At 48.7% G+C, this 27,025-nt stretch overlaps 1 protein-coding gene across 2 annotated transcripts in view; it reads left to right on the forward strand.

The window, feature by feature from the left end:
- FMR1 (fragile X messenger ribonucleoprotein 1) overlaps nt 1–27,025 on the forward strand; it is a 698,844-nt gene that overhangs the window by 425,311 nt on the left and 246,508 nt on the right. For both annotated transcript variants that reach the window (XM_078688630.1, XM_078688632.1), the window contains exon 10: nt 21,452–21,570. In XM_078688630.1, coding sequence (XP_078544756.1) covers nt 21,452–21,570 — 119 coding nt within the window. The remainder of the gene's footprint in view (nt 1–21,451; nt 21,571–27,025) is intronic.

Genomic DNA, 27,025 nt, shown 5'->3' on the forward strand with positions numbered 1-27,025 from the left:
ACCTGGGTTGCCTTCCTTGGTTATGTTGTTCTTTTACCTTAGCCTGTTTCTTATCATTTAGATGCACTCTGAGGCATTGTACCGCCTGTACTATTTTATCCACGTGCCATATTACCTGCTGTCCTTCAACACTATCCTTCGAAAGGTTTTGTTGAAAGCTTACTAATTTCTTAACATATTCATCCGTCAGTTTTGTAGTGAGGTGCTTGGGGTATTCCACATTTTGGGGATCACTCTCTCACATGGGCTTGTAGGTCCCCTTAAACATTTGTAAAACAGAGCATTATGATCACTATCCGTACGCTTGATTATCCGGAACTTATTTACAATAACAGTTCCAAGCCTGAACAAAAATATAGTCTATAGGGCACTGTTGATTCCCTACTCTAAAAGTCGGTGTTGCTGGGCGGTCTGGGTCCAACCTGCTATTTAATTAGATTAATCCTGTGGAACCCAGAATCTTCCCTAATGCTTCATCCTGATTGGTAGTTACACACATGGGAAATTTTGCTGAACCTATATCATTAGAGCTCAAAATTTCCTCGAACCAATGATCTATCTATTCATAATTTAGTTTGTGATTAAAATCGCTCATCATCACCATTTCCTCTGAACCATACATTTCATTTAAATTGATTATATCCTTTTTGAAAAACCCCATTTCTGTATCATATTCTTTTTCAGAACTCCATTGCATATATACATTTATAATGATCAGCTTCTCCTCTTTCCCCTCGCTGCTCGAATGGTATACCTTACTAACCAACAACCATTTGCATTATGTGCTGATTAACTTAACCTTTTTTGCTAGCCTGGTTGAAGTGAGAATCATAATCCCACCCGACGGGCGACCCAATTTTTTTATTTTACTGGCTGGTTTATGAATTTGAACAAACCCTTCAACCACTGGGGTGTTGCCGCTAAGTTGGCCAGCGCAGACGACTCGGCTCCTCTGGTTTCTTTGTTGCGCTTCCCACCAATATGTTTGGCAAACTTCAAAGCGGACTTTTCATCTGTGAAAAAATGGGCTGTCATACGAAACTTTCAGTTTGGCAGGATTTAACATGGAGTAGGGGACCTGTGCCTGTAGAAGGATATGCTTGGCTGGGTGAAATTCTCGTTGTGCTGCCTGTACAGCCGAGGTAAAATCTGGGTAAAATGAAATAGTATTTCCTTTGTGTGATACTTGACCCTTTTCCCTAGCCAGCTGTAGGATTACATCTCTATCTTGATCTTCAAGAGCTTTGCCAGGATTGGCCGAGGTGTTTCCCCAACCGGGGGTTTCGGAACTAAGGATCTATGTGCTCTCTCTACAACAAAAAAACGGGTATAGGTAGGGATCGAAAGGTTTGTGAAGCAGGTCTGCAACAAAGGTCTCCATTTTGGATATGGCCGTAGTTTCCGGAATACCTGTAATGCGTAGGTTGTTTCTACGTGACCTCGCCTCCAAATCGTCATTCTTCGCACGGATAATACCTAAAAACTTGTCCATGTGCAATAACTGATCCTTAGTTTCCACCTGAAATTCATGAAACTCAATGCGGCGGTTTTCCAGGGCATCAAGGCGGGTCTCGTGCGTGGCCACCTGTAACTTGATCAAATCTAGTTGCGTAGTTAGGGTATCCAGCTTTGAGTCTATGTTTCTCAAGCGGGAGCGCATCTCCAACATGAGGGTGCGTAGATCTTCACGTTGGTATTCCACGAGCAGGTCTTGTTGTCCGTCCGTCTGTGCATCAAGGCTTGATTTAGTATGGCGCGTGGCACGCTTGTTATCAAAAGTAAGCTTTGGCTGTTTAGCGTCCTGTTTACCCATGGTGCAGAGGCAATTAGGAGCTGTAGAGTCCCAGAGAGTTCAGTCCGCGTCTAGCACTGTCCAGTTGCCACACAGAACCAGCATCTTCAGCTGTTTCCGTGACTCACTCACTCTCAATCTTCACTCAGTGCATTGAGCGCCACACGTCACACATCAAACTCTCTCTGTCTACTAGTACTGACGCGGGTCACTCGTGCCTCCCCAGGAGTCCGCAACAGGGCAGTGCCTCTGGTTGTTGATTGACCCGCAGGATTTCCTCACCAGCTCACAACTCCATAGGACCAAGTCTTTACGGTCTGCTAGACGTGCAATGCAGGAATTCGCAACCCCTAAGGGCCTGCAGTAGCATAGTCAAGAGGTCCTGAGTAGGCAACCGTGGTCCCAGAAAAGGATAGCAACTCAACGGCCTACAGTCAGCTCAGGGATCTTCGTGGCCCGTAACACCAGATGATTGACGCAGGGTTACACATCCGCTGGCTTCACATGCAGGGTATGACAAAGACCTACCACACGCGTCCGCAGATTAGCAGTGCTTCCCCCTCGAGTGGTCCACCTCATATGTCTGAGGACACTAAAGAGTTTTGTCGCTCATGTATCACCTTCCAAGCCAGTGGCAAATCAGGTGGCACAACCAAGGCCCCCCTCATACCACTACCTGGGGTGGGGGTACCCTTTGAGAGAGTGGGGATAGACATTGTTGGACCAATGGACCCCCCAACAGCATCTGGGCACAGATTTATACTGGTGGTAGTGGATCATGCCACCAGGTATCCAGAAGCTATTCCCCTTAGGACCACTACAGCTCCTGTTGTGGCCAGGGCCCTACTTGGAGTTTTCTCCAGAGTAGGGTTTCCTAAGGAGGTTGTCTCTGACGGAGGTGCAAACTTCATGTCAGGATACTTAACTGCAATGTGGAAGGAGTGTGGTGTAAATTACAAATTTACCACACCCTATCACCCACAGTGCAATGGGCTTGTTGAGAGATTCAACAAGACCCTCAAATGGATGATAAAAGGGTTACCTGAAAAGCTTAGGCGAAGATGGGACATCCTTTTACCCTGCCTCCTGTTTGCTTACAGAGAGGTCCCACAGAAGGGGGTGGATACAGTCCTTTTGAGCTTCTGTTTGGGCATCCTGTAAGAGGACACCTATGTCTTGTGAAGGAAGGATGGGAGTTACCTCTCAAAAAGCCTAAGCTTGACATAGTGGACTATGTACTTGGTCTCCGCTCCAGGATGGCAGAGTACATGGAGAAGACATCCAAAAACCTTGAGGCCAGCCAAGAACTTCAAAAAGCTTGGCATGACCAAAAGGCTGTCCTAAATGTTTACAATGCAGGACAGAAGGTGTGGGTGTTGGAGCCAGTGGCCCCAGCAGCTCTCCAAGACAAGTGGTCTTGACCCCATACCATCATTGAGCAAAAGGGAGAAGTCACCTACTTGGTGGACATGGGAACTCCCAGGAGCCCCCACAGGGTGCTTCATGTAAACAGGCTCAATGCATTTGTCAACAGGGAGGACATGGGCTTGCTCATGGCCACAGATGAGGGGCAGGAGGAAGAGAGTGACCCTCTCCCAGACCTGCTTACTCAGAACCCTGATGATGGGTCAGTAGATGGTGTAGTTTTTTCTGACAGCCTCTCTGAACATCAACAAGAGGATTGTAAACAGGTTCTTCAATCCTTTAGACAAATGTTCTCACTGACCCCCAGTCAGACAAACTGGTGCACCCATGAGGTGGACACTGGTGACAGTCTGCCTGCCAAGAGTAAAATCTACAGGCAACCTGACCACGTCAGAGACTGCATTAAGAAAGAAGTCCAAAAGATGTTGGAATTGGGAGTCATTGAACCCTTGGGCTAGTCCTGTAGTTCTAGTGCCAAAACCTCACACCCAGGATGGTAAGAGAGAGATGAGGTTTTGTGTAGACTACAGGGGTCTCAATGCTGTCACTAAGACAGATGCCCATCCAATACCTAGGGCATATGAACTGATAGACAAGTTGGCTTCTGCAACTTTCTTAAGTACATTTGACCTAACAGCTGGTTATTGGCAGATCAGGTGTAGCTGAAGATGCCAAGGCCAAAACAGCATTTTCTACCCCAGGAGGTCATTACCAATTTGTGGTGATGCCCTTTGGTTTGAAAAATGCACCTGCCACTTTTCAAAGGTTGGTGAACCAAGTTCTCACTGTGCAGCATATCTAGATGATATTGCTGTCTTTAGCTCCACCTGGGAGGATCACCTGATCCACCTGAGGAAAGTTTTAGAGGCCCTGCAAAAGGCAGGCCTCACTATCAAGGCCACCAAGTGCCAGATAGGGCAGAGTCAGGTTGTGTACCTGGGCCACCTTGTGGGTGGAGGCCAGGTTCATCCATTGGAGAGCAAGATACAGGCCATAAAGGACTGGGCTCCTCCAACCACCCAGACACAGGTCAGAGCTTTCTTGGGCCTGTCTGGTTACTATAGGAAGTTTGTCAAGAATTATGGATCCATTGTTGACACCACTTAATGACCTGACAAGCAAGAAATTGCCAAAGAAAGTTCAGTGGACAGTTAGCTGTCAGAAGGCATTTGATGACCTAAAGCAGGCCATGTGTACTGCACCTATTCTCAAGAGTCCTGACTACTCCAAAACCTTCATTGTCCAAACAGATGCATCTGAGTTGGGTGTGGGAGCTGTTCTATCTCAACTGAATATTGATGGTCATGACCAGCCCATTGCTTTTATAAGCAGAAGGCTGACCCCTAGAGAGAAACGTTGGTCAGATATAGAGAGGGAGGCCTTTGCTGCGGTTTGGGCCCTGAAGAAGTTGAGGCCCTAATTGTTTGGAACTCACTTCAAGATTCAGACCGACCATAAGCCCCTCTTATGGCTAAATCAGATGAAGGGTGAAAACCCCAAACTTCTTAGGTGGTCCATTTCCCTACAGGGGATGGACTTTACAGTGGAGCACAGACCAGGGACTGACCATGGCAATGCAGATGGTCTCTCCAGGTATTTCCACTTAGAACCGGAAGACTCACATGGTCAAGGTTAGTTTAATGTCCCTAAGTTTGGGGGGGTTATGTAGGAGAGTGGAGTCTGCAATCCTATGGTCACCCCAGATTTTTGCTTTTTGCTTCACTGGTTTACGACTTTCCCTGGTTGTGGGCCTGCTAATCAGACCCACAGCCTAGCTGTTCTCTCTCTAAATTAACAACCATGTACTTTAGGTGCATTCCCCAATTGGTACTGGGCCACCTTATCAGTCCCTGTACAGTGTACCTTAGGTATCCAGGGCATAGGTGTACCCAGGGCCTACCAGGGGCTGAAGCATGTATTATGCCACCCCTGGCTGGCCATCTAAAACTGACACAACTGGCTGCATGACAGCTGGGGCAAGGTGGTGTAATCACCCTTTGCTATAGATATAGTATACCTATATCTAACCCTAAAATGGACACATATATTCCTATCAGTCACTCCTATGGCAGGCCTTATCAATCCTGAAGGCAGAGTGCTTGGAATTATGTGAGATGGTGCTCTGGCATGAGCTGAGCCCGTCTGCAGCTTGCGGAACCAAGTCCTAATGGTATACACCCGTTACAACGGATCTTTTACTCCGCAGACCCATTACAACGCGACCATTACTCCGCATACCATTACAACGCATTGCGCTGGGGGGCGCTCTAGGATAGGGAATAAGTATAATTTACTATCCAACACCTTCCCAAGGGTCCACGGGGACTGGAGTTAGAATAGTAAATTATACTTACCACTATCCAGCGCCCCAAGGCGCTATGCGTTGTAACGGTATGCGGAGTAAAAGTCGCGTTGTAATGGTCTGCGGAGTAAAAGTATGCGTTATAACGTCATACATCCAGTCCTAATAGCTGTTCCATGACGACAGCATCTGGTTCCTTCCTGGTTCCACACCGGTCACTGGCTAGTGACTTTGAACACTGTCCCCTCTGCTTTCAGGTCCTTTTCTTCACCGATCCACCCTTGGATCGCACCGGACATCTTCCTCCTGGTCGCCTGCAGCATCTTTTCTTCCAGGCTCCATAGATTTAAACGCGAGAACCCGACACACTTTGACACCTATGCGCCTGCAGCCCGTGGGTGAGGTAACAAGAGCATTTTGGTGCTCAAGGGTAGTTTAACTGTCCTAGTGTCCAGTTCCACAGTCGTTTTAGTCCTAACTAGTCAGGATTGTCAGTACTCACCTTTAACTTGAACTGTACTGTCCATAGACGTTGTTACACATCTCGCGTGTGAGTTCACACTCTGCACACGCGTCCCGTGGGCCTCCTATTACTTACCTAAAGTTAGGATAGCGTAGCCCCAGCGATCCTACAGCCTCTGGACAGCTCCATTCCTTCTATCGATTTCCTTATACCATTTACTTAGTATATGGTTTGTCGTGCCCCTAGGGCACCATTGTAATTTCGTGCAACTTATCGTATTTTTCTTAAGAGATTGTCATGTGCTTAGCCCTCTGACCTCATAAAGAGTTCAGAGGTGTTGTTATTAATAAATATATTGTTTATTTTCATAACAACCTGTGTGGTGTCCTTTCATCTGGTATTCAAGGGGTTATATTGTGGTAAAACAGCTGGCTTCAAATGCCAAAAGAGTTTAGCCTAAGACTGCTTTGTCCATGCTACCATTAGGATAGCTGGTCTATAAGGTTGACTTACAACCAATCACCATAAGGGTTGTTTGGACTGATACAAGGTGATCACTAGAACTAGTGAGCATCATATATCAGGCCAACTTCTCACACCTCCTACCGTGGCTACGGAGGAGGGGGCAACCTACAGTGTGGTGTTGACGAGGGCAGCCAAGGCCTTGGGCCTTGAGCTCCCACGTCATCGGAGTACTTAGACGCCGCCTCCGCGTGCTGACGTCAGTTCTTCTTTTTTCCGCGCCAGCAGCGCAGATCCGGAAAAAGTGGTACCTTGGTCACTTTTTGACTAACTCTTTTTTGATCATGCCTTTTCGAGTCTTCGACTCCGATCGGTGCCGGTAGGGATGCCAGGTTTCAAGCCCTGTGAGGATTGTGACCGACTGATGTCGGTCACCGACCCTCACCGTCGGTGTCTCCACTGCCTCGGCGTCGATCACGACGACAAGACCTGCTCCGACTGTCGGGCCCTGACTTCGCAAGCTAGGCGGGAGCGGTCCCGCAAGCGACTCGAACTCCGGCAGTCGGTCCCGCGCAGACAACGGTCCCGGTCCGGACGGAGGTCAAGGGACCGGTCGCGGGAGAGGAGCCATCGGAACTCCGGAAGTCGACATCACTCCTCCGGGTCGAAGTCGTCAGGTAAGCACAAGAAGTCGAAGAGACGTCATTGCTCTTCCGACTCCCCCGACGCTCGCACGACGCGGCCGGGGTTTCTGGTGACACCGCCCACGCGACTCCGTCGGAGTCGCAGGCGCCGCGTCCGGCCCCATACCCTTCGGTCCCTGGGCCTAACGCGACGCCGGAGGAGATCGAGCGGTTCCTCATGGCCATGAGGTCCCTCTCTCCTCCGACGGGCTCCGCGGCTCCTCCGGGCCCAGCGGACCCGTCTGGGGGGCCTAGCGGGTCGGGGGCTTCGGTCCCGATGCCGTCGGGTGCTTCGGCTCTGACGCCGCCGGCGCCTTCGGGCCCGGCGCCGCAGGGCCCCGCTGGATCCGGTTCCGGATCCGGGTCGCCACCGGTGGACTTGATGACCTCCCCGGCGCCTCCCTCGGGTGGCGCCGTCCCCGATGCCTCCCTCGACCCGGTTCCGGCGCCGAAGCGGCGCCCTACGCCGTTCGGAGAGTTTACTTTCCATGAACCGGCCCCATCCTTTTCTGACCCTGAGTACCAGGAGATGGGTGATGAGGAGTATTGGGAGGGGTCTGAGGACCCTCTGACACGTGAATATCAGTCCCAGGAGGACTGGACAGGTGAACTTGGGGATGCCAGTGGTCTGGACACTTCGCCCGACACTGGCTTTGTCTCACCTCCTACTGTGGCTACGGAGGAGATGGCAACCTACAGTGTGGTGTTGACGAGGACAGCCAATGCCTTGGGCCTTGAGCTCCCCGTCGCGGCCGTGAGGACTAACCTCCTCACTGAGGTCCTTAAGCCGCAGTCATGCTCAGCTGAGCCTCTGCTGCCGTTTAATGAGGCCTTGACCGACGTTCTTTTGGGCACTTGGTCCAAGCCCGCTACAGGTTCGCCTGTAGATAGGAACGTGGCCAGACGCCACCGCCCTGCTCCGGGTGACCCATGTTTCCTGTCCACCCACCCCACCCCCGAGAGCCTGGTCATCCAGGCCTCCAACTCCTAGAACGCATTCCCGTCGGCTCCTCCGGACAGGCAATCCAAGAGGTATGAGCAGTACGGTAAAAAGATCTTCTCATGCCTTAGTCTGGGACTGAGGTCTTCCAACACCGCATGCCTCTTGGGCCGCTACACCCACTCTCTGTGTGATACGGTTGCGGAAGTGCTGCCAGAGTGTCCGTTGGAGGTACGGGCCAAACTCGGCCAAGCCCTTGTGGAGGGCCGGGATGCAGCCAGATATTCTATCCGGTGTGGGCTGGATACCACCGACTCACTAGGTAGAGCAATGGCAACGACGGTGGCGGTCAGACGTCACGCCTGGTTGAGGTCCGCCAACTTTTCGGCCGATGTCCAAAACACACTGATGGACATGCCGTTTGATGGCCGTCGCCTTTTTGGCGACAAGGCAGACCATGCGCTTGAGCGCTTTAAGGACTCCAGGGCTATGGCCAAGTCTTTGGGCCTCTCGGCCCCGCGCCAGCAATCGGCTGCCTTTCACTCCTTTCGTGGCCACGGAAGGGGTGTACCCACACGTGCTGCTAGCCACGCTCCGCAGGGTAATACCCAATGCGGTGGCGGCCGTGGAAACCGCAGTGGTGGCGGTCGGGGACAGCGGCGAGGTCAGTCCACACCTTCCCCCGCAGCATCCGCCTCAAAACCCTCCTAGTCCGTGCTTTCCGGCCCATGTGACGCCAGTGGTGGGCAGGGTTCGCCATCACCTCCTCCACTGGCGCACCGTCACATCGGACAGGTGGGTGCTGCAGATCGTCCGAAGGGGGTTCTCCCTCCCCTTCGAGGCGACTCCTCCAGCCATGCCACCGCAGAACCACCATGTATCGGGGGATCATTTGCGACTTCTGCAGGAGAAAGCTACGGCGCTCTTGGCCAAGGGGGCCATTGAGCGCGTTCCTGGGCCAGAAGTAGGGTGTGGTTGCTACTCCCACTACTTTCTGGTACCCAAGAAGGGCAAAGGGGGCCTACGCCCTATCTTGGACCTACGGAACGTCAACGGCTTCCTCCGGAAGGAGAAGTTCAAGATGCTGACACTGGCTCAGGTCCTAGCTGCCCTGGACCCAGGAGACTGGATGGTAGCGTTGGACTTGCAGGACGCTTATTTCCACATCCCCGTCCTGCCGGCCCACCGGCGCTACCTGTGGTTCACGGTTGGCCACGAGCACTTTCAGTATACCGTGCTCCCCTTCGGCCTTACCAGCGCCCCACGGGTGTTCACAAAGGTGATGGCGGTGGTCGCAGCTCATCTGCGCAGGTTAGGGGATTCAGTCTTCCCCTACCTCGACGACTGGTTGTTGAAGGCAGGCTCGCCCCAGACAGTCGTCAGCCACCTCCAGACTACGGCAGATCTCCTGCACCAGCTGGGGTTCTCCATCAATGTGCCGAAGTCACACCTGTGCCCCTCTCAGAAGCTCCTCTTCATCAGAGCGGTTCTCGACTCGGCGCGGTTTCGGGTTTATCCACCCGAACAGCGGGTCCTGGATATTCAGGCTCTGATTCCCATCTTTCAGCCGTTATCCCGGGTCTCGGTCAGGTTGACGCTGCGGCTTCTGGGGCTGATGGCCTCCTGCATCCTACTGGTGCATCACGCCAGGTGGCGGATGCGGGCTCTACAGTGGGACCTGAAGTTTCAGTGGGCCCAGCATCAGGGCAACCTGTCCGACCACGTCCTGATCCCAGAGGGCACTGCAAGACAGTTGCAGTGGTGGCTCACGGTCCGCGATTGGGTCAGCGGCAGATCCCTCTCCCTTCTCCAACCGGAGCACGTAGTTGTGACGGACGCGTCCCTCCAGGGCTGGGGAGGCCACAAGGGAGAGGCGGAGATCAGAGGCCTCTGGTCTCCGGCGGAGCCCCGGCTCCACATCAACCTGTTGGAGTTACGGGCGATTCGTCTGGCACTGAAAGCATTCCTCCCCTCTGTCCGGGGGAGTGTACTGCAGGTGTTCACGGACAACACCACCGCCATGTGGTACTGCAACAAACAGGGCGGGGTGGGGTCGTGGACCCTTTGCCAGGAGGCTCTGCGCCTCTGGCAATGGCTGGAACGCCAGGGCGTGACCCTGCTGGCTCAACACCTGGCGGGTTCTCCGAATGCCAGGGCGGACGAGAGCAGCCGTCGGTGCATGATGGATCACGAATAGCGTCTGAACTCGGACGTGGCGCAAGGCCTCTTTCAGCGATGGGGAGAACCTTGGTTAGATCTATTCGCCACCGAAGAGAACGCGCAATGTCATCAGTTCTGCGCGTTGGAATTTCCAAGGCGGCACTCGCTCGGAGACGCTTTTCGTCGCGAGTGGAGTTGCGGTCTGTTGTACGCCTATACCACATCTGCCCAGAGTGCTGAAGAAGATCAAGCGCGACCGGGCCCAAGTCATCCTTGTGGCTCCGGACTGGGCACGAAGGTACTGGTATCCCGAGCTACTCAGTATGTCAGTCGATCCCCCGGTTCGTCTGCCTCTTCAGGAGGACCTTCTGTCGCAGCAGCAGGAGACGGTCCTCCACCCGAACCTGTCCAGTCTCCACCTCCATGCTTGGAGATTGAGCGGCGACAGTTGAGGCCATTTGACTTGCCTCCTGAAGTCTGTAACGTCATTCTGGCAGCCAGGCGTCCCTCCACCAAGTCGGTATACGCCTGCAGGTGGAACAGAATTGTGGCATGGTGCACAGCAAAGGCTGTGGATCCTCTTGCTGCCCCTCTCTCTGAGGTTCTTCTCTTCCTTCTTTCTCTTGCCCAGCATGGCTCTGCTCTGGGCACTATCAAGGGCTACCTTTCTGCCCTTTCAGCCTTTCTGAGGCTGCCTGATCAACCTTCTTTGTTCAAGTCCCCTATTGTAAATAGATTTCTGAAGGGCATCACACACACATTCCCTCCTGTTCCGTTTGTGATGCCTCAGTGGGACTTGAACCTGGTTTTTACCTTTCTGATGTGCGCTCCCTTTGAGCCACTTCACAACTGTCCTCTCCGCCTTCTTACTCTGAAGACTGCTTTCCTGGTTGCCCTCACCTCTGCCAGGAGAGTGAGTGAGCTCCAGGCCCTTTCTTGTACTCCACCTTTCCTTTCTGTCCATCCGGACAAAGTGGTGTTGCGCACTAAGCCATCTTTCCTGCCCAAGGTTGTCACGGCCTTCCACATCGGGCAGTCTATCACCTTGCCAACCTTCTTCCCTCCACCGCATCCCTCTAAAGAGGAAGAGCGGCTCCACCGTCTGGACCCAAAACGTGCGCTCTCATTCTACTTGGATCGCACACGCCAGTTCCGGGTGGATGACCAACTCTTTGTTGGTTTCATGGGCGCTAAGAAGGGGAAAGCGGTGCACAAGAGGACCATCTCCCGGTGGATCATCTTGTGTATCCAGGCATGTTACTCCTTGGCTAAGAAGGAGCCCCATGTTGGATTGCGGGCTCATTCTACCCGAGCCACGGCGACTACAACTGCCCTGGGCCGGGGAGTGCCCTTACAAGACATCTGTCAGGCAGCTACGTGGGCCTCGCTGCACACATTTGCAAGACACTACTGCCTAGACAGCCAAGTCCGGAGGGATGGCTTCTTTGGCCGTTCTGTCCTCCAGGACTTTCTGGTGTGATTATTGGTTCGCAGACCCACCACCGAGGTTGGTATTGCTGGGGTATCTATTCTAAGGTAAGGAATCTAATACGAACGTGTCTCTTTCAGATGCACAAGTTACTACTTGTGTAACGATATATCTGTAAGAGACATTAGTTAGTATTAGATTCCTTACCGACCCACCCATCCTCCCCGTTCTGCGAACCGATATCTAGGGTTAGGGTTACCCCCTTTCAGGGCCCTAGTTTCAATGGCACCAGTGTTAGTTTTTAACATGGCTCAGCGCTTTGGGCGCGGAAAAGCTGTGTCTAAGAACTGACGTCAGCACGCGGAGGCGGCGTCGAAGTACTCCGACGATGTCATCACGGCGCCCATGACCCCGACGACGGACGCGGAGCCGCAGACAACGCCTACCGACGCGCAAGGGTACTGCTACGCAAAAAAATTCCGGATCCAGTCTGACACCTGGGGATATTCTAAGGTAAGGAATCTAATACTAACTAATGTCTCTTACAGATATATCGTTACACAAGTAGTAACTTGTGCATTAGGTCAAATAGCTCTTGAACTTTGTGTTTTAATGAGTAAAAACACACATGAATCCTGAAAATTGCTCATAAAAGACATTGTTAGCCATACACTGCATTGCAAAGTGATAACACAGAAACTGGAAACATTTTCAGCTAAAACTGGCACCGTGCCTCTAAGGCAGCCATGACCCCAGGCTTCCCATCATGCCTCAGGCGTGACAGTTAGGTCAGTTGTTCTTTCCGGCTCTTTCAGTCAGGACCCTGGTTAAACAGCTCCCACCTTTTTTTGACTTTCTGTCAAAAATATTTGGTGTTTTCCTTCAATTTTTGTATTCACTCGACGGCTTTTGGCCTTAGAGAGATAGTGCTACCTTTTTTGGGCTAAAAAAAGGTTAATTTTTTGTCAAAATGCCTTCGCTTTTTGATCCCTGCCCTTCCTTTGGGAAGAAGAAGGCTAAGACTGACACACATCCTGTGTGTATCCTCTGTCTTCCTAACTCTCATTCTACAGAAAGCTGTGATCACTGCAAATCCTTGTCAAGTAGAATTCTCAAGGACGGAGAAAAGATCAGAATTTATGGACTTTCTGAGAGAGGTAGGTCTCCAAAGAGACAGAAAAAGCGGAGGACGCGGTTGATGTCGAAAGATGTCTCGACTTTCTCTCCTTCGGCGTCGGGATCGGCGTCGAAGGTTCCACCGACGATGACGAGTCAGCTCCCCTCGACGGTGAAGACTTCAGCGTCGAGAGTCAAGGTAACTCCGCTGCCGCCAACCTGGCGACGGGCAGCGTCGAGAGAGAGGTTGCCGTTGGAGCATGGCAGCTCGACGACGAAACCTCCGCCGTCGAAGCCTCAGGTCCAGTCTTCGACGTCGAAGCCTCCATCGACGCCAATTCATCGGCGGTCGACGTCGAGGCATCCTCTGTTGGTGTCCCATCATCGACGCTCGACGTCGGGGCATCCTCCGTCGGCGTCCCATCATCGACGCTCGACGTCGAGGAACCCTCCGTCGTCGCCAGGCCATCGGCGATCGACGACAAGGCACCCTCCGTCGCCGTCCGGCCGTCGACGTCGAGACATCCTCCGTCGGCGTCTCACCATCGACGCTCGACGTTGAGACATTTATCGTCGTCGACAGGACATCGACGTTCGACGTCGAGACATCCATCGCAGTCCAGTCGAGGGCATTCAGCGTTCAAGCATCCTCCGTCGGCGTCCAGTGATCGGCGCTCGACGTCGAGAAGGCCTCCGTCGACGTCACCTCACCGGCGTTCGACGTCGAGACAGGGGACTTCAGCGCAGTCTCCACAGTTTCACCATTCCTCGGCACAGCCTCAGCCAGTGGTGGCACAACACACCGAGACGTCAACTCGACCGGCTCCGTCTTCGAGTCATGGGCCTACATCTCAGAGGTCCTCAAGAACAGCTTCAGCTGTGGAAGGTGACCAGGGCTCTCCAGTGAGCATCAGTCACGCTGCCAAGAGGAAGAGAACACCAGAACGTGGTTCTCGCAGTCGCACAGCTTCTCCTGTGAGCCTGTCTTCCTCGTCCGGATCATCTTCCGGCCCTGATGTGATCATTTATACCTCAAGGCAGCGAGGGATCAAGGCATTCTCCTACGCCTCCTCCACATGGGCAAAAGGATGTAACACCTGCACGCTCTTCCAGTGAGGGACATCGCACAGCAGCCTCCTGCCATCAGACTGTCTCCGCGATGGTATAAGCCACTACATCACTGGGCTACAGACAAGGAGACATCGTCTTAATTGTAGCAGCCGATCTCTAGGCCTAGAGAACGGTCACGCTCTCCGGTGAGGCCCAGACAAAGATCATGCTCCTCGGTTCGCCACAGGGAAAGATCACGCTCCAGGGTGCGATCCACTAGGCGTAGATCAAGATCTAGGAGCAGGAGGAGAGAACGAAGATCTCCTACTACCTCTTTTTCTCCGACACGCTCCCTTAGAGACTACTCTCCCACTCTGACCGACTCCCCGCCATCAAGGGTATCTCCGATCGATGATATCTTCACCTTTCAGGACATACTGGGTAGAGGGGCTCTGAAACTGGGAGTTCCCTTAACAACTCCGCAGGTCAAGACCTCAGTGATTTTTGAAACGCTGCATCACAGGTCTGCACCCAAACCCCTTTTGCCGTTAGTGCCTGGGATCATAGATCCAGTGATGGAGGTATTCCTCACCCCAGCAACAATCAAAGCGGCTCCGGCGAGGATCCTGAAGAAATACAGATCTCCAGAGGAGGACCCTCTGTTTCTCAGAGCTGATCCGCCCCCGGACTCAGTAATCATCGCAGCAGCGAAGAAGTCCAGTGCGGTCTCCTCTTCCGCCACTGTACCTCCGGACAAGGACAGCAAGACACAAGACTCGTGGGCGAGACAAGTCTGTAGTACTTCAGCATCCTTTCTCAAAGTTTCCAACGCGGAAGCCCTTTTGGGGCGTTACGATCGGTCCCTGTGGGATTCTCTACAGCGTTTTGTGGAGAAGCTCCCTCAAGAAGACCGTAAGGACTTTGAGGAGATCCTTCTGGAAGGTCTCCAACCAAATTATAAGTGCCGCAGCGGACGGGGCTACCCTGGCGGCGCATGGATATGCCCATGGAATATCAGCAAGGAGATCATCCTGGTTGCGCCTAACGGCTTTAAAACCAGAAGCTCAAGCGTACATCTTGAACTTGCCCGTTTCAGGGACTTCACAGTTTGGAGCGAGCACGGACGAAGAGATGCAGCGCATGAAAGCAAAGCTGGACACTCTCAAGGCGGTAGGGCTTGAAAAGAAAAAAGAATTTAAAAAGAAATATCGCTCCTACAACAAGGGCTATTCTAAACAGCGGGTTCAAACCCCTAACTGGCAGAAGAGTCAAGACCAGCAGGGACAGCAAAAGTCCCAGTATAGAGGAAAGCGTAATTCCAGAGGAGGAGGGAATCAACGCCAGGGCAACAATACCGGCAAAGCCCAGTCAAAGCAATGAGTCTTTCCTTCCCCCAGCGCCGTGGACCACTCCAGTGGGGGGAAGCCTTGCAGATCATTTGGAAGAGTGGCGAAACATCACAAAAGACAGATGGGTGGTATCTACACTTCAGAATAGATACTGTCTTCGTTTCAGTCATCCGCCTCCACCTGTTCCCCCAATGGCAACATCGAATGATCAGTTACACCTTCTGCAAAAAGAAGTGGCCACTCTCCTCGAGAAGTCAGCCATCGAGAGAATGCCAGTGTCTCAAAGGGGAAAAGGAGTGTACTCCCGATATTTTCTGGTCAGAAAAAAGGGGCAAAAGGCAGAATACGGGCCCATTCTGGACTTGCGAACTCTCAATCTGCGCGTCAAAAAGGAAAGATTTCGCATGTTGGCGCTTCACCAAAATATATCCACATCTCAGGAGGGGAGATTGGATGTGCTCGCTGGACCTCCAAGATGCCTACTTTCATGTTCCAATACACTCCAGTCACAGAAGATTTCTTCGGTTCCGGGTGGGGACCTCCCACTATCAATTCAAAGTCCTACCGTTTGAGTTGAAGTCGGCTCCCCGGGTGTTCACGAAGTGTGTTGCAGTGGTAACAGCCGCTCTATGCCGCAGAGGGGTCTTCGTATACCCATACCTGGATGATTGGTTGTTGAAAGGTCCTTCCCCAGACAGCATAAGAAGTCAGTTCCAGACTTGCATAGAGCTCTGCCAGCGACTAGGGCTACATGTAAACTTCGGAAAATCAGTCTCTCAACCCACCCAGAAGATTCACTTCCTAGGAGCTCTGCTAGACTCCGAGGTAGGAAAAGTGTTTCCTTCGGAGGAGAGACAGTTTTCGATATCCCAGAAATGTCAGCTGGTACTTCGCAATAAGGCTCAGAACGTGCGCCGGATTGCCTCCCTGCTAGGGTCGATGACATCATGCATCTTCCTGGTCCCAAATGCCAGGCTTTGAATGCGTCCTCTTCAGCAGGATCTGGAGGACAAGTGGGACCAACAATCTGCTCGCTGGGACGATCACATCACTCTCTCAGACGCAGCTCGAGCTTCCATTCCATGGTGGACCAAAAAACTAAATATGCAAGTGGGAGTTCTGTTCCATCAACCTCACCCTGTACAGACACTGATCATGGATGCTTCCCTTCTAGGTTGGGGAGCGCGCATGCGTCTACTACAGGTGCAAGGTCTGTGGTCTCACAAAGAAAGTACCTACCACATCAACATGTTGAAGCTGAGTGCAGTCCATCTAGCTCTCAAGGCGTTCCTTCCCTCGATTCACGAAGCTTCAGTACTAGTACAGACGGACAACACCACCACAATGTACTTCTTGAACAAGCAGGGGGGAACACGCTCACGAACTGTCGTTGGAAGCACAACGGATCTGGCTTTGGCTTCTGGCTCGCAAGTTGTCCATCACAGCAGTCCACCTCCCAGGAGAGCAGAATGTGAGGGCGGACGCTCTAAGCCATCATTTCGACGACAGGGAGGATTAGATCCTCCACGACGCAGTGGTAGAAGACATTTTTCAATCCTGGGGTCGTCCCACCATAGACCTGTTCGCGGACGACCAAAACACCAAATGCCGAGACTTTGCCTCCAGGTTCTACCGGTCAGGATCGAGAGGGAATGCTCTTTTGATCGACTGGTCAGGGGAATTTGTGTACGCTTTTCCACCCCTTCCGTTGATCCTGAAGGTGGTGAGCAAGCTAACACACTCGTGCACAACGATGATCCTCATCGCCCCAGACTGGCCGAGGCAATGGTGGTACACGGACCTGCTTCACCTGTCAGTGACTCCTCACAAGAGGCTCCCATGCTGGCCGGACCTGTTATCCAAGATGAACGGGAGGATCCACCATCCCAACCTTCCGTCACTGAGATTGGCAGCATGGCTCCTGAGGTCATACAGTACGGCCATCTAGGGCTGCCAGAGGACTGCATGTTCATCCTAAAAGAGGCAAGGCGTCCCTCTACGAGTCATTCTTATGCATTCAAGTGGAAGCGATTCTATATGTGGTGTATACAGAATGATCATAATCCAGTTCAATGTCAGGAAGAAGCAGTTCTTCCTTGTTTGTTATTTCTGGCTAAAGCAGGTTTAAAGTTTAATTCCATCAAGGTGCACCTAACTGCTATAACAGCTTATAGTAGGTCACCTTCTCAAACCTCTTTTTTCCGGTTGCCATCTGTCAAGGACTTCCTGCAAGGGTTAAAAAATGTGTACCCTCCAGTGCGTCGTCCTTCTCCTCCCTGGGAGTTGAACCTGGTGCTATCGAAGCTAATGGGTCCGCCTTTTGAACCCATTCACAAAGCTACTTTGCAACATCTTTCCTGGAAAGCAGATTTTTTGGTGGCAATCATGTCAGCTCGTAGGGTGAGCGAGATTCAAGCTCTCTTTTCCTCTGAACCCTATACGGTGTTCCATTTGAATAGAGTGGTACTACAGACGCATCCATCTTTTCTACCTAAAGTGGTGTCAGATTTTCATGTAAATCAGACCATTTCTCTGCCGACTTTCTTTCCCAATCCCTCCACTCCAGCTGAGAGGGCTCTGCATTCTCTAGACCTGAAAAGAGTTTTAAAATTCTATCTAGATAGGTCTAAGCGTATTCGTCATTCTGATCATCTCTTTGTTAACTATGGATCGATCAGAACAGGTCATGCTTCCTCGAAACTTTCTATTTCTAGATGGATCGTTTCATGTATTAAACTTGCTTACCAGCTAGCGCAGAAGCCCATGGGGTTTTCTCCCAAAGCGCATTCCACCAGAGGAAGAGCTGTGACTGCGGCTTTCCTCAATAATGTACCCATGTCTGAGATCTGTAAGGCGGCGACCTGGAAGTCCGTCCATACATTTACCAGACATTACTGTCTTGATTCGGACACGAGAGCAGATACCCAGGTAGGCCAGGCCTCCTTGCGGAATCTGTTTACAGCTAGTTTTGGGCTGTTATGAGTAGTCTTTTTAAGTTGGGTCATGTACTTCTCATTTACCTGCAGGTGGTTGATGGGCTTGCTATTCTATTCAGTGCTTATGACTATTGATGAAGATCCCCTGGAAGAGAAGGATAAGTTATTTACCTGTAATCCTAGTACTCTTCCAGGGGTATCCTCATCAAAGTCATAAGCAACCCACCCGCCTCCCCAGGTAAATGAGAGCTATACATCTCTGACTTGTGATTTAGCCCTGACTTCAGGATTATGCAAAAACAACTGACCTAACTGTCACCCCTGAGGCATGATGGAAAGCCTGGGGTCATGGCTGCCTTAAAGGCACGGTGCCAGTTTTAGCTGAAAATCCTTTCAGTTTCTGTGTTATCACTTTGCAATGCAGCCTATGGCTAACAATGTCTTTTATGAGCAATTTTCTGAATTTATGAGTGTTTTTACTCATTAAAACACAAAGTTCAAGAGCTATTTGACCTAATGTGTTTTTTATTTCCTTACTAATTGCTGTGCATATAGAAGTGTTTACATTGTCTAGCCTTGGTTTTGGGGCTGCATTGACGTGAGAAAAATGATATATGTGTGTACATATATTTGGTGCAGGATATATGTGTTTTTACATATATATTTTTATATTGTTTCCGGGGTCCCGCTCGTGGGCGGGAATATTCAGTGCTTATGACTTTGATGAGGATACCCCTGGAAGAGAACTAGGATTACAGGTAAGTAACTTATCCTTCTTAGGTGATTATACCCGTATTGTTGTAAGTCTTTCTAGAAAGTGGTTTCAACACATTTTGTCCAGAAAAAATGCAGATCTCTGAGCTGTGCTTCAGTCGTTACTGATCTCCAAACTAGGGAAAAAAAATATATATATATTACACCCTTATCATGAGTAACAGCCGTGCACTGATGTATCGGACGCTCGTAGGGCCCACTTAGCTAGTCCGAATTTATGTGATATGCAAATGGTTGCACCCATCTCTAACCTGGCTGCACTCACTGAGCCACTTTTACTGTTGGCTTTGCGCCTGTTGATTGCAGTGCAGGGAGACTTGGAGCCAAAGAAGGTTCAGCACCCGGGCTCTGAAAACAATAGTCATATCAACAGGGAAGGTACTGTTCCTATCAGAATGTAGGAAAGAAATGCAAAATGATAGACGAAACATTGGAAAGGGTACTTCAGAACTATGGCATGTTGCCCTCACACACACCTGGGGATGTCATACTTAATCACTGGGCGTTTGCTCCTCATAGGGCTGGTGCCGCAATGCCCTATGGACCCCTCGAAGGGTCACTTTGGCGAAAAACTTTTGGTTGTTCATGCCATATGATGAAAGGGGCGAGTATGAGGGCATCCTAAATGTATGGGATGATAGTGTATGTGAAAGTAGTTAAATTAAGACTAACTAGGAGATGTCAAATGATTCTTTAATGTGCAGATTCTCCTGACAGGATTAACAAAAAACAAAAAAGGTTGGGGCTACTGTTGGGGTGTGATGTACCAAAGTAGCTTAAAGTTACTCCAGTATTGAAACTTTCATAGATTCACATGCTTGAATCATTCCCCGTCGTCAAGGGATGTATGATTAAACTCATACTACTCAAAACCCGAATACCTTAACCACGAAGGCAAACTCACAAACACCGCCAAACTACTTCATTCTTTACAATAACTTCCTTAATCACGAAAAATAATAATTTGCTATATTGCCCAAATATACAACTATGTTCTTTTAACAGCGCATGTTTGAAACCCCTGGAAAAAAAGTAATTAATTTAAACATGTCTTTTATAATAAACAATTTTAAGTAAAGAAAGAACATTGCTGGTGAACGTAACCTACGGAGCTTTGCAAAGATCCTGAATATAGAAAAACACACACTCTTCAAACTTCAGCAATGTTAAAACAAAAAAATTAAATAAATGGACTGTGTAGCAGTCAACCTACTGGTCTCGGAGTCCTTTGAGAACAGTAGTGCTTCAGATGAAAACTTGCGCCCAGATTGTCTTCCCTGAAATAGTTTTTGTGAGTTAGTTCAAAGACCTTGAAGCTGATTATTTGATAGAAAGGAAACCACTGCAGCCTTCCAACCACGATGCAGCAAAACGAAGATGCATAACTTAGGTAGGTACCTTACTTTTGCCCTTCCCAAATCGTGGGTTGCAGTGCCATCTATTGGCCAGTTTTATGAGGAGGTCATTGTTCGTGTAGGTCGTGGTTTATTTAGGACGTTGTCGTTCATTAAAAGGTCGTTTTCCTTAAAATTCTTTCCTGTAAAGTGTTTCCTTTCCTTTTCAATATTTTTTGTAATTTCCTTAAAATGTTATTTTCTTAAAACTGGTTTTCCATGATTTAGTTTCCTCCAATGTGTTTTTCTCAGTTTTTCTTTCTCCATTAATTCACACACATCAAACAGTTTTCACAAAATGTATTGTTCCTGCTCACTGCACCATATACGTTTCATCAGTGCTCGCTCTTAAAGTTGCCGCATACATTAATACGTTTTTCAACACATGCTCCTCCGAAGTGTAGCAGTGCCCTTGCATGTTTCGTAAACACCGCCTGCACACAAGTTAATCTTGCCTTCTGTAGAAAGTAGTCTTAAATTATAGTACCTGGGTTAGGTGTAATCAGAATTCGGTATTGAGCCTGGGTATCCCTTTTGTGCAAGAGGGGAGGATCCGGCTAGTTGTGCAGCTACTGCCAGGCCTGCCGTTTGAGGTTGCAACATTAAACGAGAGCCACTCACACTGTCTTGAACAGTTGCAGTGGGGTCACAACACAGGGATCCTTGCCCCTCCTAGCATGACAATTGCCTTCTCAGGGCTGTTAGGGCAGACCACGCAGCATCACCCACCATTCGCAGTGTATAGTAAAGGTCTGTGGTCCTAATCTTATCCATGCACCATGGACAGAAACCAGGCATAATTTCCTTCTGCCATGATCGAGCAGCAACAACGGCCTCCTTGTGCAGTGAACATTGAATCTGAGCCGATCAAATTAACACACAACCATAGTTATTATAGCATGCTTAATGCGGCCGAACGAGCTGCACGGTTATTTGGCCATTTAGAGCAAGACAGGCTCTTCTCTCTCCCTCCCAAGAAAATGTTTTTTCCCCTCTAGATGGTACTGCTTCTTTATAAATTAGATTTCCTAAAGATGTGCTTAATATTTTGGTATTGAGGTATTGACTCAGTCTGTGAAATTATTACTACACTTGCTATACTTTTCTTACATTATTTAACAACAATTTACTTGAATGGCTGAATATTGATGTTGCAACTTTGTTCTTTTTCATAAGGAAAAGTGATCGGAAAAAATGGAAAACTAATTCAGGAAATTGTGGACAAGTCTGGAGTGGTACGAGTACGAATTGAAGCTGAAAATGATAAAAATATCCTGAAAGAGGAGGTACTCTCTGTACGTAGCACCTACTTTTTTTCTATTCTGTTTTATTACTTAAGTGCTAGCAGAATTGTTTAATGTGTGTTTGTTTTGGATTTAGTGTTTTTTTTCAGCACAATCCATTAAGCCCCCTGAGATTCAGATCCCTACCAGGGCTCTGACATCTGTCTCTGGAGTGGTGTGCCAGGAAGAAAACAGCACAAAAATGCCGCAGATCAGCATCGATGCCAAGAGTAGCTATGTCGATAACTACTTTGTTGACCCGCAAGCCTCCTTTGTTGTCGAGGAATCCATCACCTACGAGGCCATGAAGGTGGTTGCAGTCCATATCCAGGTTGACGTTGAGGCATGGTCGAAGATCGATGTTGTGGCACACCCCAACATTGAGGCTCTTTCAACGATCTCCTTAGTCAAGGTTGGTCAACGTCTAGAACTCTTTCGATGTCTTCTAGGCTACAGGAGACAACGAAAATAGAAGACACATTTACTCCTCCCCAGCATTGAAGTACTCTAGAGCATATTCCCCTTCTTCACCACCAGCTTTGTCTCCTCTGCCTCCTCCACGGCCTCCAACTTTACCTCCTCCACCACTGCCTGCAGCTCCAACGGCACCGGTCACTCCAACACCCAGATCTCATTCCAGGTTGCATTATCAATCTAGGTGCCATTGTCACAGCCCAAGGCGCACTATGTTCTCTTAGGCACTCCCCCCATCGTCATTCTTTATGATCTCAGTCAAGACATTATACGGACACGTCCTCCTCTTCTACTGAACAAAGCTCCCCAACACTTTCAGACTCTCCACCTCCATATATATCACATGGGGATGATGCCACCACATTTCAAGAGATCCTCGTGAGGGGAGCGTCAAATGTAACCTTTCAATGTCGACTCCATCACCAACGACATCTGTCATTTTTGAGACTCTACAACACAGGTCAGAATCAAGTCCTTTGCTGCCTCTAGTACCAGGTCTCCTTGAACCTGCTATGGACCTCTTCCTGACTACAGCCTCTGTTAAGCGAGCACCATACAGGCTTCAAAAGAAATACCACCCTCCCGAGCAAGATTCTGCTTTCCCCCGAACAGATCTTGTGATGTATTCCTATAGGTTCTGTATCGATCCCCCTATTCCTGACCCTGTTCTGGTTAATAATTAACTAGCAGCCATCCCACGGTACAAAAAAACGTTATCTGATTAAGCCACACCACGGCACAGGAACGCGTTATCTGATTAGGTCATAACGCTTTCCATCTAATTAGGCAAGCACTATTCCTCCAGCCCCTGATAAGGCATACGGAGTTCTCAAAACAAATCAAACCTATGACAACCTGGGAAAATCCCTGCGGCCATTGTTTTGATTTCACCGAGAACTTCAGCAAAAGAATGTGCGAACAAGCCCGTTCGTATGACATCCTTATTGACGTATCCATGTCCATCCTTACGTCAATCTCGGCACCTTACAGGTATAAATATTACCGACATTGCCTTAAGCAAACACACGCGGTGGTGACGAGATCGGAGCAGCGAGACGTGCTGAGGAGCCCAGCAGAGAGCGAAGCCCACACGCGCTGCCCCGCCTTCCTGACGCGCTGAGAACGAGACGCTGCTTTTCTCCTACCGAGAAATCCAGCTCCGGCGCTTCCAAGCAGCCCTCGCAGGCAGCTGGAATATCAAGACCAGAGACGAGAGATACCAGCCCTCAATCATTCTAGACCTCAGGTACAGAACTGAACAACCCCTTGCAGAGAATTCTTGAGTCAGTCCCTTGGCAAAACAAACTTAACTTAAACTGCTACTTATCTACTCCCGCCCACGTATTAGGCTTAGGTCAGGTACACTGGGGTAGGCGTGGTTATAAGCACCAGTTGAGTACGATTAGTCAAATGTATATATGTATGTATCTATTTTATCAGTTTTAAATATCATATGGCTTAGAAAACATATCAATGCTTCTGCAGTATTATTTTATACTCCTGCTTTTATTGTATGCACTTTACTTAACCATAAGTATCGCAATAATATCGATTCATTTCTCTTGTACGAGAAAAGAGACTGATCAATAAATACCATCTTTTATTGAACACGCCCGTCTCTTCCTTTTCTCTACAATCTGGTGAAACTAAGAATGCACGTACTGACTGAGTGAAATAAGTTGTCTTTTGTTTTCACACGACTCTAGAGATACACTCTTGATTAGGGGAGAGCAAAGTTGTCATGTTCTATGGTTGTCAGAAACTAAATCCCTTCTTGTCTATCCAGGGAGGTTAAACTCCTCCTTGCCTATTCGAGAAAGTTTCTAGTGAACTCTGAGCTAGCTGGCAAAACCAAAAACTTTAAGTCTAATATCGTCAGTAGAAGACCTAGTTAACCTCTGCCCTAGGTCTATACTATTGAAGATATTATTCCAATGCACAGAGCCTATTGGGATATTAGAAACTACACTACATGGCGCCCAAACGTTTGGATAGGCGATAAAACTAACGCAAGACATTAGAGTAACTCAGTCGTGCTTTTTCACACAGAACCCCTTTTTTCCCATAATACTCCAAAGACGTCTGGAGTGGGTGAAAGGTCATATTCGCCAAACCTCGCAGGAGGAGACTCCTATGTATGGTTCTTGGTTTAGTCAACATTGAAGGATACACTGTTCCAAAATATTGTGCATCTAATCTTTGTTTCCATAGAAACCTGATCTGCAAACAAACAGAATAACCTTCCTGTCGGTAAAATGATAGACAGTGATGAAGAAAGGGAGACAGTTAGACTAGCAGCTGAACTCCTAGTAGCAGACAATACTCTGCTGGAAAATGACCCAAATGCAATACTCATCCCGGTCAACATAAGGAAATCTATAACCTTAAAACTTATAGAAAATGGACTGACATCGAGAGGTGGTACAGTCATATTCGTAATTGAGGCACACGAATATCGGCAGACAGAGGTATTCTCTTCATGGATAAACTTTCCAGCAGCAGACGCTGTAACAAAAGAGTTCCACTATTATAAAATAGAGGAACCACCGGATACCTACACTCCTTTCGAGGAGGTGGAAGTACCACTCAAATTCCAAGAGCACCTGCTCTTGTTTAAAGGCGCCCTAAAACATAATAATCACATCACCAGGCTCGGTCCATCAGGTAGACCAGGAGCAACGTGGCCGGTCCTAGCCGGATATACACCACATCCAGACATTGAGGAAATGCCTGCACCAGATCTTTTAATACAGCTAAAACAACTAATCAAAATACATAGACAATTAGTCCAATATGTAATGCGGACTTCAACAGTCCAACCAGCAAGTAAAATTCCACAGCTGAACCCTCATCAGGGTAACACAAATAAAATTACACCACAGAACATACAATCCTGTCTGGGTAAAGTACCCGCAAAACGGGAACAAATACCCTTCTGGCTAGCACAAAAAATCACTCAAATAGAGGCGGTGTTTCCAGACTCCACCCTGGTAGAAAAACACAGGATTCTGACTATCTGTCTTCCAATGGGAATCGCACCACACGTGGAGGACTGTGACACTTGGGGTACAGTCTTTGCTTCCATATACACAAAAACACATGGTGTACCATCCATGTCAGTAATACCAGATGTGCTAAAACAGATTCAAGATGAATATGGTCCAGAACCCGCTTTAACTCTTGGTATGAAATTACTGAGAGACTTCAAGCAGGTCTCGGCTATATTATTAGCCAACATAAAGGGAGAAGCAGCAAACGTGGCGATCCGCCAAAGGTTAAAAGAGACAGACATAGCAGACCAACCAACTGAAATTGCCAGAATCATAGAGAAATCCTATGAAGAACTAGGAAGAGATAGTTTGGGTGGAATACCAGTGAAACCCCAACTAGTTGAAAGTCCTGAAAAGGCATTTATTAAAAATAATTTAAACACTCAAAAAAAGAGCTGGGATGGAAACAAACAATCCAATCCTAAAGAAAAAAGATTCCAGTCCAGAGGAAGGTCTCCTCGGCGGAGAGAAAGATCTCCGAACCAAGGACGCAGGTCTCCCCAAAGTGAGCCCTCTGGGAAAAAATACAACCTTAGAAATAGGGATAATCTGAAGAAACCTGATAGATATCAAGATAATGATACACGTCCCTCTCAATCTTTTCAGACTTCCTCGCAGAAATCGGAAAGAAGAGAACGATCAGAACACAGGGAAGAGCACGTCAAGTCCAAAGACAAGGAACCTGCTCATCTAAATAAAAAGTTACAATTTCCAAAAAAGAAGGTAGCCAGTATTAAAGTAATCAAAGATGCCGAGAATACTGAGAACACAGCTGAAAAACGGAGAATGGGCTCAGACAATGCTAGACAGCGCAGCAGAAGTGAGCATAGCTCGCAAAGTCCTTATGAATCATCTGGAGACAGTGGACACAAATGAATACATTCAGGTGGAAACTGCAGATACCAGAGTTAGCAAACCTCATAAAATATATGAAATAACATTACGTATAGAAGGGGATAAGACTAGAAAAATAAGGGAATATTTTGGGATAATCTCTCCCAGGGCTATGACATCCTTCTAGCTGAGAAAGACTGGCCACCAGAGTTTGTCAGGGAGTGTCCTCATGGCGAAGAAATAATTATGCCTGCCTTCTCAAATCATATTCCAATTCATAAAAAATATACACTTGCTAGAAAGTGGGCAGTAGCTCAAGCTCCTGCTTTATATAAAAATCATGTAGGATGGGATGAGGACTCTCCTCCTCACAAAATCCAGTTAAAATCACAACCTACTACACAGAGGCAGTACCCAATTAAGCAAGAAGCTAAAAAACAGGTAAAAGAGATCCTAGATCAACTTGAATACCAGGGGGTGATTGAAACTTGCACCTCACAAATGAACAATCCTTTGTTTCCTGTCTCCAAACCAGACAACTCATATCGTCTAGTTTTGGATTACAGACACCTTAACTCATGTTGCAAAACCTTTGCAGTGCAAAACTCGCATAGTGCTGCACTAATGAATAACATAGTGCGCAAAAAATACAAAACAACATTAGACATCTCTAATGGATTCTTTTGTCAAAATATAGCACCAGAGAGCAGATATTTGACTGCGTTCTCGGTAAATGGCTCGCAAAAAAGTTTCTGCCGTTTACCCCAGGGGCACAAGAACAGCCCAGGATTATTCTCAAAGAGAGTAACAGAATTACTACAAACATACGATGACGAGGCATTATCATATGTCGACGACATTTACCTAACAGATGATGACTTGGATACTCACTTGAAGAGAGTGAACACCATAATACTTGGGTTCGCAGCAGAGGGTTACAAATTCAACTTTAAAAAATCAAGAATTGCCCATCTAACAGTCCTGTTTTTAGGATATGAATTATCAAGTGAAGGCAAAAGCCTGGCTGACAATTTCCTAGAGAAATGTGCTGTACTCCAAGCTCCTAGAACACTAAAAAATGTACAATCAATTCTAGGCTTCCTAAACTT

The sequence above is a fragment of the Lissotriton helveticus genome, chromosome 4_1 (assembly GCF_964261635.1).
Source record: "Lissotriton helveticus chromosome 4_1, aLisHel1.1, whole genome shotgun sequence".
NCBI lineage: Eukaryota > Metazoa > Chordata > Amphibia > Caudata > Salamandridae > Lissotriton > Lissotriton helveticus.